At 33.3% G+C, this 15,511-nt stretch overlaps 1 protein-coding gene across 3 annotated transcripts in view; it reads right to left on the bottom strand.

The window, feature by feature from the left end:
- Positions 1 to 3,138, bottom strand: part of asxl2 (ASXL transcriptional regulator 2) — a 40,772-nt gene extending 37,634 nt beyond the window's left edge. For all 3 annotated transcript variants that reach the window (XM_061924531.1, XM_061924533.1, XM_061924532.1), the window contains exon 1: positions 2,954 to 3,138. In XM_061924531.1, the coding sequence (XP_061780515.1) occupies positions 2,954 to 3,016 (63 nt within the window). In that variant the 5' untranslated portion in view covers positions 3,017 to 3,138. The remainder of the gene's footprint in view (positions 1 to 2,953) is intronic.
- Positions 3,139 to 15,511: the final 12,373 nt, after the last annotated feature.

The raw sequence follows: 15,511 nt of genomic DNA, 5'->3' as shown, positions 1-15,511 counted from the left end.
TTGAGCTGACTTTATTCTCATAAAATAACATGTATTTTTTGGAATATTAAATAATTGTTGTTGTTTTTTTTACTGTCTTCTTATGAAATAATGACTTTATTCTACTGAAATTCCCGCCAAATTTTCTAAATATTACATTTTTTTCCTGGAAAATTTAATCTCACAAAACACCCGATACACACCATTTTTTTATATTATTCTCTTAAAATGTATATTTAATTTTGTACAACATTGCGACTTTAGTGCATACATTTTTTTTACTTCAATCCTGTAAAAGTCCAATTAATTGTATTAGTAAAAAATAAGTTTTCCTTTAAACATTGTTAGAGTGATATATTTTAATCAAATTATGATTTTTTTTTTTTTTTTTCAAAATTAGTTTTGACTTAAAAATAATTTGACTTTCATCGCAAAAAAATAATAATTGATATTTAGAAAATAACATGTATTTTTTGGAATATTAAATGATTGTTTTTTTAACTATCTTCTTATGAAATAATGACTTTATTCTACTGAAATTCCCGCCAAATTTTCTAAATATTAAATTTTTTTCCTGGAAAATTTAATCTCACAAAACACCCGATACACACCATTTTTTTATATTATTCTCTTAAAATGTATATTTAATTTTGTACAACATTACGACTTTAGTGCATACATTTTTTTTTAACTTTAATCCTGTAAAAGTCTAATTTATTGTAATAGCAAAAAAATATGTTTTCCTTTAAACATTGTTAGAGTGATATATTTTAATTAAATTATGATATTTTTTTTTTGACAAAATTAGTTTTGACTTAAAAATAATTTGACTTTAATCGCAAAAAAAATAATTGATATTTAGAAAATAACATGTATTCTTTGGAATATTAAATAATTGTTTTTTTTACTATCTTCTTATGAAATAATGACTTTATTCTACTGAAATTCCTGCCAAATTTTCTATATATTCCTTCTCTTTTTTTTTTAAACACTTTTTTGAGATTTTCTATTTAATCTCACAAAACACCCGATACACATACTTTTTTTATATTATTCTCTTAAAACGTATATTTAATTTTGTACAACATTGTGACTTTACTGCATACATTTTTGTTCACTTTAATCCTGTAAAAGTCCAATTAATTGTAATAGTCCTTTAAACATTGTTAGTGTGATATATTCTAATTAAAATTGTTCTTGCAAAATTAGCTTTGACTTAATAATTTGACTTTAATAGCAGAAAAAAACACAATTGATATTTAGAAGAAGAAAAAAACATTGAGCTGACTTTATTCTCATAAAATAACATGTATTTTTTGGAATATTAAATTTTTTTTTTTACTATCTTCTTATGAAATAATGACATGTTTCATGCAAGATGTGACTTTTCCTTATAATAATTTCACTTTATTCTTCTAAAATTCCCCCCAAATTTTCTTTAAATATTAAAAATATCGTATTTTCCGCACTATTAGCCGCACCTAAAAACCACAAATTTACTCAAAAACTGACAGTGCGGCTTTTAACCCGGTGCGCTTTATATATGGATTAATATTACGATTCATTTTCATAAAGTTTCGATCTCGCAACTACGGTAAACAGCCGCCATCTTTTTTCCCGGTAGAACAGGAAGCGCTTCTTCTTCTACGCAAGCAACCGCCAAGGTAAGCACCCGCCCCCATAGAACAGGAAGCGCTTCTTCTTCTACTGTAAGCAACCACCCGCCCGCGTAGAAGAAGAAAAAGCGCGCGGATATTACCGTACCGGTACGTTTCATTTCCTTTGTGTGTTTACATCTGTAAAGACCACAAAATGGCTCCTACTAAGCGTCAGGGATCCGGTTCATGAAAAGACGCAATCTCTCCATTCGCACACGGATTACTATTTCACAGCAACTGATATTCCTGTGAACCGCACTGTGGATACAACGGGAGCACGTACGGTGAATATTCGCACCACAGGGAATGAGAAGTCATCCTTCACTGTGGTTCTAGCTTGCCATGCTAATGGCCAGAAACTTCCACCCATGGTGATATTCAAAAGGAAGACCTTGCCAAAAGAGACCTTTCCAGCCGGCGTCATCATAAAAGCTAACTCGAAGGGATGGATGAAGAAAAGATGAGCGAGTGGTTAAGGTAAGTTTAAGTTTACGCGAAGAGGCCGGGTGGCTTTTTTCACGCAGCTCTGTCCATGTTGATATACGACTCCGTGCGCGCCCACATCACGCTGGTTTTAATATATTATTAAAGTTTGACTGACCTATTTGACTGTTTTTTTGACATTCCTTTAGCGCAGTTAGATGCGGCTTACAACACGGGGCGGCTTATAGGTGGACAAAGTTTTGAAATATGCCGTTCATTGAAGGCGCGGCTTATAACCCAGGGCGCCTTATGGTGCGGAAAATACGGTAAATTCTGGAAAAAACATTTTTTAATCTCACAAAACATCCAATATACATCATTGTGTTGATATTATTCTCTTAAAATGTATATTTAATTTTGTACATATACTTTTTCCTTGAAACATTGTGACTTTAGTGCATACATTTTTTATTCTATAAATAATAAAATTATATGTCTCTGGATCATATCGGCAGCCATACATTCTGAATCGAATCGAATCGAATAGTTGCTAAAACGAATCGCTACTATGCAATATAATGACAGTAGCTGCAATTACACAGCATTGAAGGTTGTTTATTTGTGCGTGTTTGGGAGTGTCATCGTGTTTTGTTGGCAAACATTATAAGCAAGAAAAGTTGTTTACAGTGGAGTGGCCTTAGCATGCTATCCTAGCCTGTTTTAAACTTTCTCGACAAACCTGTCCCGAAAGAGCACTTTTAGATGCAGGAATAACTTAGTTGGATGACATTTTATATGTTATAAGACTTGTGAAGGTGGTGAAGTCCAACATAACAACACAAGTGCGCTACTAGCTAAAGAAGGCGGCTTAATAATGGCGCCTCGCTCGGTACCGTCTTGGCCGCTTCCGCCCACGTCCTCCCCTTCTTCTTCTTCTTCTTCTGTCTCTCCCTCATGGCGGCCGCCGGGGCTGTAAAAAGCCTCGCTCGTCTGTTAGTAAATGTATCGTCTCGGTCGCCGCTTAGGCCTTAGTCTGCCCGCCATGTTGTTTTTTCTTTTTTTTTAACCTACTACTGGTCACGTGAGCACCGCCAAGGCAACGTGACGTCACTTTATGTATGACAGCGCGCACGTCAATGAAGTCTCGCGAGATTTCTATGACGGCCCCACATTCGAAGAAAGCTACTGTTTATCGAGTATTGTACTGTTTTGTACTGTTTTTTGTACTTGTTTTGGTCGTTATTGTTCATATGTTTGTTTGTAAGTGTTGAACTTTATAAATAAAAGTATATAAGACAAATAAAAAAATAAAAACAATTGGCTGTTTTTTTCTTCAAACGCCATGTTGGATTTTTTTAACCTCCTACTGTAAGTGGGTCACGTGAGCAAAGCCAAGGCAAGGTGACGTCACTTTATATATGACAGCACGGACGTCAACGAAGTCTCGCGAGATTTCACTATTTAAAAAAAGAAAGGCTGTTTATTGAGTATCGTGCTGTTTGTGTACTTGTTTTGGTTGTTATTGTTCACATGTTTGTTTGTAAATGTTGAACTTTATAAATAAAGGTATATAAAAAAATACATAAATTAAAATATAAAATAAAATTGGCTGTTTTTTTCATCTTCTCGCGGGATTTTTTTGACGGCCCCATGTTTGTTTGTAAATGTTGAACTTTATAAATAAAAGTATATATAAAACGCCATGTTTAATTTTTTTTGTATCTACTACTGTAAGTTGGTCACGTGAGCACCGCCATGGCAACGTGACGTCATTTTGTATTTGACAGCAAGCACGTCAACGAAGTCTCGCGGGATTTTTTTGGACGTCACCACGTCCCCCCTATTAAAAAATTGGCTGTTTATTGAGTATAGTACTGTTTTCGTACTTGTTTTGGTTGTTATCGTTCATATGTTTGTTTGTAAATGTTGAACTTTATAAATAAAGGTACCGTATTTTCCGCACTATAAGGCGCACCTAAAAACCACAAATTTTCTCAAAAGCTAACAGTGCGCCTTATAACCCGGTGCGCTTTATTACGATTCATTTTCATAAAGTTTCGATCTCGCAACTTCGGTAAACAGCCGCCATCTTTTTTCCCGGTAGAACAGGAAGCGCTTCTTCTTCTACGCAAGCAACCGCCAAGGTAAGCACCCGCCCCCATAGAACAGGAAGCGCTTCTTCTTCTACTGTAAGCTACCGCCCGCCCCCGGAAGAAGAAGAAAAAACGCGCGGATATCACCTTACGTTTCATTTCCTGTTTACATCTGTAAAGACCACAAAATGGCTCCTACTAAGCGAAAAGGATCCGGTTCATAAAAAGACGCAATCTCTCCATCCGCACACGGATTACTACCGTATTTCACAGCAACTGATATTCCTGTGAACCGCACTGTGGAACGGGAGCACGTACGGTGAATATTCGCACCACAGGGAATGAGAAGTCATCCTTCACTGTGGTTCTAGCTTGCCATGCTAACTTCCACCCATGGTGATATTCAAAAGGAAGACCTTGCCAAAAGAGACCTTTCCAGCCGGCGTCATCATAAAAGCTAACTCGAAGGGATGGATGGATGAAGAAAAGATGAGCGAGTGGTTAAGGGAAGTTTACGCGAAGAGGCCGGGTGGCTTTTTTCACACAGCTCCGAAGGCGAACACACCTTCACTAAGACGGGCAGACAGCGCCGGACGACATACGCCAACATTTGCCAGTGGATCGTAAATGCCTGGGCAGATATTTCGGTCACAACTGTGGTCCGAGCTTTCCGGAAGGCAGGATTCACAGAACAACAGCGACACTGACTCCGATGACTTCGACGAGACGGAACCGGCCATTTTGGATCCCACGCTTGCGCAACTTTTCAATTCGGACACCGAAGACGAAGAATTCGAAGGATTTACGAATGAAGAATAACTTCAGAAGGTGAGCGCTATGTTTATTTTGTGTGTTGTGACATTAACGTTCGAGCAACATTATGTTGCTATTGCTCTACACCATTTTGAATTTTACTATGTTTGTGATTGCACATTTGCGTACATTTTGGGACAGAGTTGTTAGAACGCTGGTTTTCAATATATTATTAAAGTTTGACTGAACTATCTGACTGTTTTTTTGACATTCCCTTTAGCGCAGCGTAGGCGCGGCTTATAATCCGGGGCGGCTTATTGGTGGACAAAGTTATGAAATATGTAATTCATTGAAGGTGCGGCTAATAATCCGGTGCGCCTTATAGTGCGGAAAATACGGTATATAAAAAAATACATAAATTAAAATATAAAATAAAATTGGCTGTTTTTTTCTTCTTCTCGCGGGATTTTTTTGACGGCCCCACATTCGACGAATACTATTAAAAAATGTCTTGTTTATCGAGTATTGTACTGTTTTGTACTGTTTTTGTACCTGTTTTGGTTGTTATTGGTCATATGTTTGTTTGTAAATGTTGAACTTTATAAATAAAAGTATATATAAAACGCCATGTTTAATTTTTTTTTTATCTACTACTGTAAGTTGGTCACGTGAGCACCGCCAAGGCAACGTGACGTCACTTTGTATTTGACAGCAAGCACGTCAACGAAGTCTCGCGGGATTTATTTGGATGTCACCACGTCCCCCCTATTAAAAAATTGGCTGTTTATTGAGTATAGTACTGTTTTCGTACTTGTTTTGGTTGTTATTGTTCACATGTTTGTTTGCAAATGTTGGACTTTATAAATAAAAGTATATAAAACAAATAAAAAAAATTAAAAAAATTGGCTGTTTTTTTTCTTCAAACGCCATGTTGGATTTTTTTTACCTACTACTGTAAGTGGGTCACGTGAGCAAAGCCAAGGCAAGGTGACGTCACTTTATATATGACAGCACGGACGTCAACGAAGTCTCGCGAGATTTCTTTGACTGCCCCACGGTCGAAGAACACTATTTTAAAAAATGGCTGTTTATTGAGTATCGTGCTGTTTTTGTACTTGTTTTGGTTGTTATTGTTCACATGTTTGTTTGTAAATGTTGAACTTTATAAATAAAGGTATATAAAAAAATACATAAATTAAAAAATAAAATAAAATTGGCTGTTTTTTTCTTCTTCTCGCGGGATTTTTTTGACGGCCCCACATTCGACGAATACTATTAAAAAAATGTCGTGTTTATCGAGTATTGTACTGTTTTTGTACCTGTTTTGGTTGTTATTGTTCATATGTTTGTTTGTAAATGTTGAACTTTGTACATAAAAGTATATATAAAACGCCATGTTTTTTAATTTTTTTTTATCTACTAGTGTAAGTTGGTCACGTGAGCACCGCCAAGGCAACGTGACGTCACTTTGTATTTGACAGCAAGCACGTCAACGAAGTCTCGCGGGATTTTTTTGACGTTCCCACGTCCCTCCTATTAAAAAAATTGACTGTTTATTGAGTATAGTACTGTTTTCGTACTTGTTTTGGTTGTTATTGTTCACATGTTTGTTTGTAAATGTTGAACTTTATAAATAAAGGTATATAAAAAAATACATAAATTAAAATATAAAATAAAATTGGCTGTTTTTTTCTTCTTCTCGCGGGATTTTTTTGACGGCCCCACATTCGACGAATACTATTAAAAAATGTCTTGTTTATCGAGTATTGTACTGTTTTGTACTGCTTTTGTACATGTTTTGGTTGTTATTGTTCATATGTTTGTTTGTAAATGTTGAACTTTGTACACAAAAGTATATATAAAACGCCATGTTTAATTTTTTTTAATCTACTATTGTAAATTGGTCACGTGAGCACCGCCAAGGCAACGTGACGTCACTTTGTATTTGACAGCAAGCACGTCAACGAAGTCTCGCGGGATTTTGTTTGGACGTCACCACGTCCCCTCTATTAAAAAATTGTCTGTTTATTGAGTATAGTACTGTTTTTGTACCTGTTTTGGTTGTTATTGTTCATATGTTTGTTTGTAAATGTTGAACTTTATAAATAAAGGTATATAAAAAAATACATAAATTAAAATATAAAATAAAATTGGCTGTTTTTTTCTTCTTCTCGCGGGATTTTTTTGACGGCCCCACATTCGACGAATACTATTAAAAAATGTCTTGTTTATCGAGTATTGTACTGTTTTGTACTGTTTTTGTACCTGTTTTGGTTGTTATTGTTCATATGTTTGTTTGTAAATGTTGAACTTTATAAATAAAAGTATATATAAAACGCCATGTTTTTTAATTTTCTTTTTTATCTACTACTGTAAGTTGGTCACGTGAGCACCGCCAAGGCAACGTGACGTCACTTTGTATTTGACAGCAAGCACGTCAACGAAGTCTCGCGGGATTTTGTTTGGACGTCACCACGTCCCCTCTATTAAAAAATTGTCTGTTTATTGAGTATAGTACTGTTTTCGTAACTTGTTTTGGTTGTTATTGTTCATATGTTTGTTTGTAAATGTTGAACTTTATAAATAAAGGTATATAAAAAAATACATAAATTAAAATATAAAATAAAATTGGCTGTTTTTTTCTTCTTCTCGCGGGATTTTTTTGACGGCCCCACATTCGACGAATACTATTAAAAAATGTCTTGTTTATCGAGTATTGTACTGTTTTGTACTGTTTTTGTACCTGTTTTGGTTGTTATTGTTCATATGTTTGTTTGAAAATGTTGAACTTTGTACATAAAAGTATATATAAAATGCCATGTTTAATTTTCTTTTTTGACTACTACTGTAAGTTGGTCACGTGAGCACCGCCAAGGCAACGTGACGTCACTTTGTATTTGACAGCAAGCACGTCAACGAAGTCTCGCGGGATTTTTTGGGACGTCACCACGTCCCCTCTATTAAAAAATTGTCTGTTTATTGAGTATAGTACTGTTTTCGTACTTGTTTTGGTTGTTATTGTTCACATGTTTGTTTGTAAATGTTGAACTTTATAAATAAAGGTATATAAAAAAAATACATAAATTAAAATATAAAATAAAATTGGCTGTTTTTTTCTTCTTCTCGCGGGATTTTTTTGACGGCCCCACATTCGACGAATACTATTAAAAAATGTCTTGTTTATCGAGTATTGTACTGTTTTGTACTGTTTTGTACCTGTTTTGGTTGTTATTGTTCATATGTTTGTTTGTAAATGTTGAACTTTATAAATAAAGGTATATAAAAAAAATACATGAATTAAAATATAAAATAAAATTGGCTGTTTTTTTCTTCTCCTCGCGGGATTTTTTTGTCGGCCCCACATTCGACGAATACTATTAAAAAAATGTCGTGTTTATCGAGTATTGTACTGTTTTGTACTGTTTTTGTACCTGTTTTGGTTGTTATTGTTCATATGTTTGTTTGTAAATGTTGAACTTTGTACATAAAAGTATATATAAAACGCCATGTTTAATTTTTTTTTTATCTACTACTGTAAGTTGGTCACGTGAGCACCGCCAAGGCAACGTGACGTCACTTTGTATTTGACAGCAAGCACGTCAACGAAGTCTCGCGGGATTTTTTTGACGTTCCCACGTCCCTCCTATTAAAAAATTGTCTCTTTATTGAGTATTGTACTGTTTTCGTACTTGTTTTGGTTGTTATTGTTCATATGTTTGTTTGTAAATGTTGAACTTTATAAATAAAGGTATATAAAAAAATACATAAATTAAAATATAAAATAAAATTGGCTGTTTTTTTCTTCTTCTCGCGGGATTTTCTTGACGGCCCCACATTCGACGAATACTATTAAAAATGTCTTGTTTATCGAGTATTGTACTGTTTTGTACTGTTTTTGTACCTGTTTTGGTTGTTATTGTTCATATGTTTGTTTGTAAATGTTGAACTTTATAAATAAAGGTGTATAAAAAAATACATAAATTAAAATATAAAATAAAAGTGGCTGTTTTTTTCTTCTTCTCGCGGGATTTTTTTGACGGCCCCACATTCGACGAATACTATTAAAAAAATTTTGTGTTTATCGAATATTGTACTGTTTTGTACTGTTTTTGTACCTGTTTTGGTTGTTATTGTTCATATGTTTGTTTGTAAATGTTGAACTTTGTACATAAAAGTATATATAAAACGCCATGTTTAATTTTCTTTTTTATCTACTACTGTAAGTTGGTCACGTGAGCACCGCCAAGGCAACGTGACGTCACTTTGTATTTGACAGCAAGCACGTCAACGAAGTCTCGCGGGATTTTTTTGGACGTCACCACGTCCCCCCTATTAAAAAATTGTCTGTTTATTGAGTATCGTGCTGTTTTCGTACTTGTTTTGGTTGTTATTGTTCACATGTTTGTTTGTAAATGTTGAACTTTATAAATAAAGGTATATAAAAAAATACATAAATTAAAATATAAAATAAAATTGGCTGTTTTTTTTCTTCTTCTCGCGGGATTTTTTTGACGGCCCCACATTCGACGAATACTATTAAAAAAATGTCTTGTTTATCGAGTATTGTACTGTTTTGTACTGTTTTTGTACCTGTTTTGGTTGTTATTGTTCATATGTTTGTTTGTAAATGTTGAACTTCATAAATAAAAGTATATAAAACAAATAGAAAAATAAAAAAAAATTGGCTGTTTTTTTTCTTCAAACGCCATCTTGGATTTTTTTTTTACCTCCTACTGTAAGTGGGTCACGTGAGCAAAGCCAAGGCAAGGTGACGTCACTTTATATATGACAGCACGGACGTCAACGAAGTCTCGCGAGATTTATTTGACTGCCCCACGGTCGAAGAACACTATTTTAAAAAATGGCTGTTTATTGAGTATCGTGCTGTTTTTGTACTTGTTTTGGTTGTTATTGTTCACATGTTTGTTTGTAAATGTTGAACTTTATAAATAAAGGTATATAAAAAAATACATAAATTAAAATATAAAATAAAATTGGCTGTTTTTTTCTTCTTCTCGCGGGATTTTTTGGACGGCCCCACATTCGACGAATACTATTAAAAAAATGTCGTGTTTATCGAGTATTGTACTGTTTTGTACTGTTTTTGTACCTGTTTTGGTTGTTATTGTTCATACGTTTGTTTGTAAATGTTGAACTTTATAAATAAAAGTATATATAAAACGCCATGTTTAATTTTCTTTTTTATCTACTACTGTAAGTTGGTCACGTGAGCACCGCCAAGGCAACGTGACGTCACTTTGTATTTGACAGCAAGCACGTCAACGAAGTCTCGCGGGATTTTTTTGGACGTCACCACGTCCCTCCCTATTAAAAAATTGTCTGTTTATTGAGTATAGTACTGTTTGTGTACTTGTTTTGGTTGCTATTGTTCATATGTTTGTTTGTAAATGTTGAACTTTATAAATAAAGGTGTATAAAAAAATACATAAATTAAAATATAAAATAAAATTGGCTGTTTTTTTCTTCTTCTCGCGGGATTTTTTTGACGGCCCCACATTCGACGAATACTATTAAATTTTTTTCGTGTTTATCGAGTATTGTACTGTTTTGTACTGTTTTTGTACCTGTTTTGGTTGTTATTGTTCATATGTTTGTTTGTAAATGTTGAACTTTATAAATAAAGGTATATTAAAAAAATACATAAATTAAAATAAAATTGGCTGTTTTTTTCTTCTTCTTGCAGGATTTTTTTTGACGGCCCCACATTCGACGAATGCTATTAAAAAATGTCTTGTTTATCGAGTATTGTACTGTTTTGTACTGTTTTTGTACCTTTTTTGGTTGTTATTGTTCATATGTTTGTTTGTAAATGTTGAACTTTATAAATAAAAGTATATATAAAACGCCATGTTTAATTTTTTTTATCTACTACTGTAAGTTGGTCACGTGAGCACCGCCAAGGCAACGTGACGTCACTTTGTATTTGACAGCAAGCACGTCAACGAAGTCTCGCGGGATTTTTTTGGACGTCACCACGTCCCCCCTATTAAAAAATTGTCTGTTTATTGAGTATAGTACTGTTTTCGTACTTGTTTTGGTTGTTATTGTTCATATGTTTGTTTGTAAATGTTGAACTTTATAAATAAAGGTATATAAAAAAATACATAAATTAAAATATAAAATAAAATTGGCTGTTTTTTTCTTCTCGCGGGATTTTTTGGACGGCCCCACATTCGACGAATACTATAAAAAAAATGTCTTGTTTATCGAGTATTGTACTGTTTTGTACTGTTTTTGTACCTGTTTTGGTTGTTATTGTTCACATGTTTGTTTGTAAATGTTGAACTTTATAAATAAAGGTATATAAAAAAATACATAAATTAAAATATAAAATAAAAGTGGCTGTTTTTTCTTCTTCTCGCGGGATTTTTTTGACGGCCCCACATTCGACGAATACTATTAAAAAAATGTCGTGTTTATCGAGTATTGTACTGTTTTGTACTGTTTTTGTACCTGTTTTGGTTGTTATTGTTCATATGTTTGTTTGTAAATGTTGAACTTTATAAATAAAAGTATATATAAAACGCCATGTTTAATTTTTTTTTGTATCTACTAGTGTAAGTTGGTCACGTGAGCACCGCCAAGGCAACGTGACGTCACTTTGTATTTGACAGCAAGCACGTCAACGAAGTCTCGCGGGATTTTGTTGGACGTCACCACGTCCCCTCTATTAAAAAATTGTCTGTTTATTGAGTATTGTACTGTTTTCGTACTTGTTTTGGTTGTTATTGTTCATATGTTTGTTTGTAAATGTTGAACTTTATAAATAAAAGTATATAAAAAAATACATAAATTAAAATATAAAATAAAATTGGCTGTTTTTTTCTTCTTCTCGCGGGATTTTTTTGACGGCCCCACATTCGACGAATACTATTAAAAAAAATGTCGTGTTTATCGAGTATTGTACTGTTTTGTACTGTTTTTGTACCTGTTTTGGTTGTTATTGTTCATATGTTTGTTTGTAAATGTTGAACTTTATAAATAAAAGTACATATAAAACGGCATGTTTAATTTTCTTTTTTATCTACTACTGTAAGTTGGTCACGTGAGCACCGCCAAGGCAACGTGACGTCACTTTGTATTTGACAGCAAGCACGTCAACGAAGTCTCGCGGGATTTTTTTGGACGTCACCACGTCCCCTCTATTAAAAAATTGTCTGTTTATTGAGTATAGTACTGTTTTTGTACTTGTTTTGGTTGTTATTGTTCATATGTTTGTTTGTAAATGTTGAACTTTATAAATAAAGGTATATTAAAAAAATACATAAATTAAAATATAAAATAAAATTGGCTGTTTTTTTCTTCTTCTCGCGGGATTTTTTTGACGGCCCCACATTCGACGAATACTATTAAAGAATGTCTTGTTTATCGAGTATTGTACTGTTTTGTACTGTTTTTGTATCTGTTTTGGTTGTTATTGTTCATATGTTTGTTTGTAAATGTTGAACTTTATAAATAAAAGTATATATAAAACGCCATGTTTAATTTTCTTTTTTATCTACTACTGTAAGTTGGTCACGTGAGCACCGCCAAGGCAACGTGACGTCACTTTGTATTTGACAGCAAGCACGTCAACGAAGTCTCGCGGGATTTTTTTGGACGTCACCACGTCCCCCCTATTAAAAAATTGACTGTTTATTGAGTATAGTACTGTTTTCGTACTTGTTTAGGTTGTTATTGTTCACATGTTTGTTTGTAAATTGTTGTTGTTTGTGGTTACCAGTAGGAAGAACCATGTCGAGCTGCATGAATAACTTGGCTTTAATAAAGACTTCAGGAGGACAGCAATTTTACATACGCACTGCATGAGAGAGTGGTAATAACTGATTCCCTGATGTGCACACCCTGGTGGTGTGTTCGAAAATTACAACAACAAAACAGTCATTTTACCAAATGATCTACATAAATGTTGAACTTTATAAATAAAGGTATATAAAAAAATACATAAATTAAAATATAAAATAAAATTGGCTGTTTTTTTCTTCTTCTCGCGGGATTTTTTTGACGGCCCCACATTCGACGAATACTATTAAAAAAAGGTCTTGTTTATTGAGTATTGTACTGTTTTGTACTGTTTTTGTACCTGTTTTGGTTGTTATTGTTCATATGTTTGTTTGTAAATGTTGAACTTTGTACATAAAAGTATATATAAAACGCCATGTTTAATTTTCTTTTTTATCTACTACTGTAAATTGGTCACGTGAGCACCGCCAAGGCAACGTGACGTCACTTTGTATTTGACAGCAAGCACGTCAACGAAGTCTCGCGAGATTTTTTTGACGTTCCCACGTCCCTCCTATTAAAAAAATGTCTGTTTATTGAGTATTGTACTGTTTTCGTACTTGTTTTGGTTGTTATTGTTCATATGTTTGTTTTGTAAATGTTGAACTTTATAAATAAAGGTATATAAAAAAATACATAAATTAAAATAAAAAATAAAATTGGCTGTTTTTTTTCTTCTTCTCGCGGGATTTTTTTGACGGCCCCACATTCGACGAATACTATTAAAACATGTCTTGTTTATCGAGTATTGTACTGTTTTGTACTGTTTTTGTACCTGTTTTGGTTGTTATTGTTCATATGTTTGTTTGTAAATGTTGAACTTTATAAATAAAAGTATATATAAAACGCCATGTTTAATTTTCTTTTTTATCTACTACTGTAAGTTGGTCACGTGAGCACCGCCAAGGCAACGTGACGTCACTTTGTATTTGACAGCAAGCACGTCAACGAAGTCTCGCGGGATTTTTTTGGACGTCACCACGTCCCCCCTATTAAAAAATTGTCTGTTTATTGAGTATCGTGCTGTTTTCGTACTTGTTTTGGTTGTTATTGTTCACATGTTTGTTTGTAAATGTTGAACTTTATAAATAAAGGTATATAAAAAAATACATAAATTAAAATATAAAATAAAATTGGCTGTTTTTTTCTTCTTCTCGCGGGATTTTTTTGACGGCCCCACATTCAACGAATACTATTAAAGAATGTCTTGTTTATCGAGTATTTTACTGTTTTTGTACCTGTTTTGGTTGTTATTGTTCATATGTTTGTTTGTAAATGTTGAACTTTATAAATAAAAGTATATATAAAACGCCATGTTTAATTTTCTTTTTTATCTACTACTGTAAGTTGGTCACGTGAGCACCGCCAAGGCAACGTGACGTCACTTTGTATTTGACAGCAAGCACGTCAACGAAGTCTCGCGGGATTTTTTTGGACGTCACCACGTCCCCCCTATTAAAAAATTGGCTGTTTATTGAGTATAGTACTGTTTTCGTACTTGTTTTGGTTGTTATTGTTCATATGTTTGTTTTGTAAATGTTGAACTTTATAAATAAAGGTATATAAAAAAAATACATAAATTAAAATATAAAATAAAATTGGCTGTTTTTTTCTTCTTCTCGCGGGATTTTTTTGACGGCCCCACATTCGACGAATACTATTAAAAAAATGTCGTGTTTATCGAGTATTGTACTGTTTTGTACTGTTTTTGTACCTGTTTTGGTTGTTATTGTTCATATGTTTGTTTGTAAATGTTGAACTTTATAAATAAAAGTATAAATAAAACACCATGTTTATTTATTTGTTTTATCTACTACTGTAAGTTGGTCACGTGAGCACCACCAAGGCAACGTGACGTCACTTTGTATTTGACAGCAAGCACGTCAACGAAGTCTCGCGGGATTTTTTTGGACGTCACCACGTCCCCTCAATTAAAAAATTGACTGTTTATTGAGTATAGTACTGTTTTTGTACTTGTTTTGGTTGTTATTGTTCACATGTTTGTTTGTAAATGTTGACCTTTATAAATAAAGGTATATAAAAAAATGCATAAATTAAAATATAAAATAAAATTGGCTGTTTTTTTCTTCTTCTCGCGGGATTTTTTTGACGGCCCCACATTTGACGAATACTATTAAAAAATGTCTTGTTTATCGAGTATTGTACTGTTTTGTACTGTTTTTGTACCTGTTTTGGTTGTTATTGTTCATATGTTTGTTTGTAAATGTTGAACTTTATAAATAAAAGTATATATAAAACGCCATGTTTAATTAATTTTTTTATCTACTACTGTAAGTTGGTCACGTGAGCACCGCCAAGGCAACGTGACGTCACTTTGTATTTGACAGCAAGCACGTCAACGAAGTCTCGCGGGATTTTTTTGGACGTCACCACGTCCCCTCTATTAAAAAATTGTCTGTTTATTGAGTATAGTACTGTTTTCGTACTTGTTTTGGTTGTTATTGTTCACATGTTTGTTTGTAAATGTTGAACTTTATAAATAAAGGTATATATATATATTAAAAAAAATATTGGAGAATGATTAAGAGCACAAAAGCCCTTAAATTGCTATCTTTGTTAAAAGTTTGTTTTTGTCTTTTTTTTTTTTTTTTTTTTTTCATATTTTTTATTATTATTACCCTATCTGTATTTGCTTTTGTTTTCTTTACTTGATGCTGAAAGTGCCGTGACTTTTGTGTGAATTATAAATGTATGTTTGTTGTTCAATACAAATAAATAAAATAAAATAAATAAATAAAAAAGTGGCGCTGTAAGCAGGAGTCTCCATGCAGTACTCCTCCC

The sequence above is a fragment of the Nerophis lumbriciformis genome, linkage group LG29 (genome assembly GCF_033978685.3).
Source record: "Nerophis lumbriciformis linkage group LG29, RoL_Nlum_v2.1, whole genome shotgun sequence".
Taxonomy (NCBI): domain Eukaryota; kingdom Metazoa; phylum Chordata; class Actinopteri; order Syngnathiformes; family Syngnathidae; genus Nerophis; species Nerophis lumbriciformis.
This window is presented reverse-complemented; position numbering and strand designations above follow the sequence as displayed.